The 1,897-nt window shown below is 48.4% G+C and overlaps 1 protein-coding gene across 1 annotated transcript; it reads left to right on the forward strand.

Moving 5' to 3' along the window:
• On the forward strand, positions 1-920 carry LOC140898290 (olfactory receptor 2A12-like). The gene is given in 3 exon segments (XM_078848835.1): positions 1-122; positions 124-858; positions 860-920. Coding segments are annotated over 3 exon segments (918 nt in total).
• The last annotated feature ends 977 nt before the right edge of the window (positions 921-1,897 follow it).

Genomic DNA, 1,897 nt, shown 5'->3' on the forward strand with positions numbered 1-1,897 from the left:
ATGAGAAATCTTACATGGCAGAACAGAAGCTCCGTGTCAGAGTTCATCCTGCTGGGATTTTCCAGCCAGCCCGGGATGCAGCTGCTGCTCTTTGCGGTCTTCCTGGCCATCTACTTAGCCATGGAACAGCCTCATCTTCGCCCTTATCAGGATTGACTCCCATCTCCACATGCCCATGTACTGTTTCCTGGCCAACCTCTCTTTCCTGGACATCAGCTACACCACCACCACTGTGCCGCAGATGCCGCTCCACCTCCTCTCCAAAAAGAAGAGCATCTCTTATACTGGCTGCATCATCCAGATGTACATCTTCCTCTCCCTGGGGATAACTGAGTGCGTCCTCTATACTGTAATGGCCTACGACCGGTACATGGCCATTTGCCACCCGCTGCACTACACACTCATCATGAGCAGGTCGGTCTGTGTCAAGATGGCCACCAGCTCTTGGGTGGGTGGTTTCTTCTTTGCCATGGTGCACACCAGTGTCACCATGAGGCTGCCCTACTGTGGCCCAAATGAGATCAACCACTTCTTCTGTGAGGTGCTGGCCATTTTGAAGCTGGCTTGTGCGGACACCCGGGTCACCGAGGTGGTGGTCTTCGTGATGGGGGTGATACTGCTCATGATTCCGGTCTTCTTGATCCTGGTTTCTTACGTGTTCATCCTAATGGCCATCTTGAGGATCTCCTCAGCGGCGGGGAGGTTCAAGGCCTTCTCCACCTGCACTGCGCACATCACCACGGTGACACTCTCTTATGGTGCTGCCATGTTCATGTACATGCGTCCTGCCTACAGCTATGCACCCGAGAGGGACAAATACTTCTCTTTCTTTTACAGTGTGGTGTCTTCCCTCCTGAATCTACAGCCTGAGAAACAAGGATGTCAAAGGAGCGCTGGTCAAATTGATGGGTAAAAAATGACCTTTGCATCAAGGGGGAAGAAGAATTGTCATGTGGTTCAGGACTCCTGGGTTCTGGTCCCAGTTCTAGGACAGGAGTGGAGGATAATGGTTACAGCCAGTAGGAGTAGAAGTCAGGACTCCTGGGTTCTTTCCCCAGCTTTAGGAGGGGAGAAGTGTCCAATGGCTGGAGCAGGGAGGGGCTGGAACTCAGGACTCCTGGGTTCTATTCACCATTCTGGGAGGGAAGTGGGATCTAGTGAGTTAGAGCAGTGGGCACTAGGTATCACAACTCCTGATTTCTACACCTCGCTGTGGCCCAGAATAACCGTGTGACACTGGGAAAGTAAGGCACAGAGAAAGGGAATGAGCTGTATTCAAAACCCAGGACACCTTCTGACTGCCTGCCATACTGCCTCTCAATTCTGAGTTGTTTAAGTTAATAGAGCTGCCCTGTTATATGTCAGAGAGATAATGACAAGACATTTTAAGTGAAGGCTCCTTAACTATAGAAATCACTGCTCCATCCATTGCCTTTGGACTGACATCCTTAGATGGTTTAAGGCAATACAAGGTGTATCTATTCCCTAAGGTGAAATTCACTCCTGTGTAAAGATCCAGCAGAAGACCTATGTACCACGAAAGGATAGAATTTGCATTGTTTTAAAACTGGTGCAAACGCCTATGTGGACACATTTATGTTGGTTTATAAGGCAGGTGTATACTAGTAGAATGGTGTCAATACACAAAGTTGCAGAAATAAATGCTTCATTAAATTGTGTGCCAATCAGAGCTTAATTGAACTTAAACTCTCAAAATAGGACGTAAATGGTGCATAGGTATTTTCCTGGTCCTTTGCTTGGCTGTGAGTTTCAGCCCAAATCTTTGGGAAGAGGTTGATTTTTGGGGGGTAAGTGGGCCAGTTATTAGTAGCGCTGGATTGCATGGGCAGGGACACATTCATTAACGATGGACCAATCCAGTTTATGTTTGTTGGTT

This window comes from Lepidochelys kempii, chromosome 14 (assembly GCF_965140285.1).
Source record: "Lepidochelys kempii isolate rLepKem1 chromosome 14, rLepKem1.hap1, whole genome shotgun sequence".
In the NCBI taxonomy this organism is placed as follows: Eukaryota; Metazoa; Chordata; order Testudines; family Cheloniidae; genus Lepidochelys; species Lepidochelys kempii.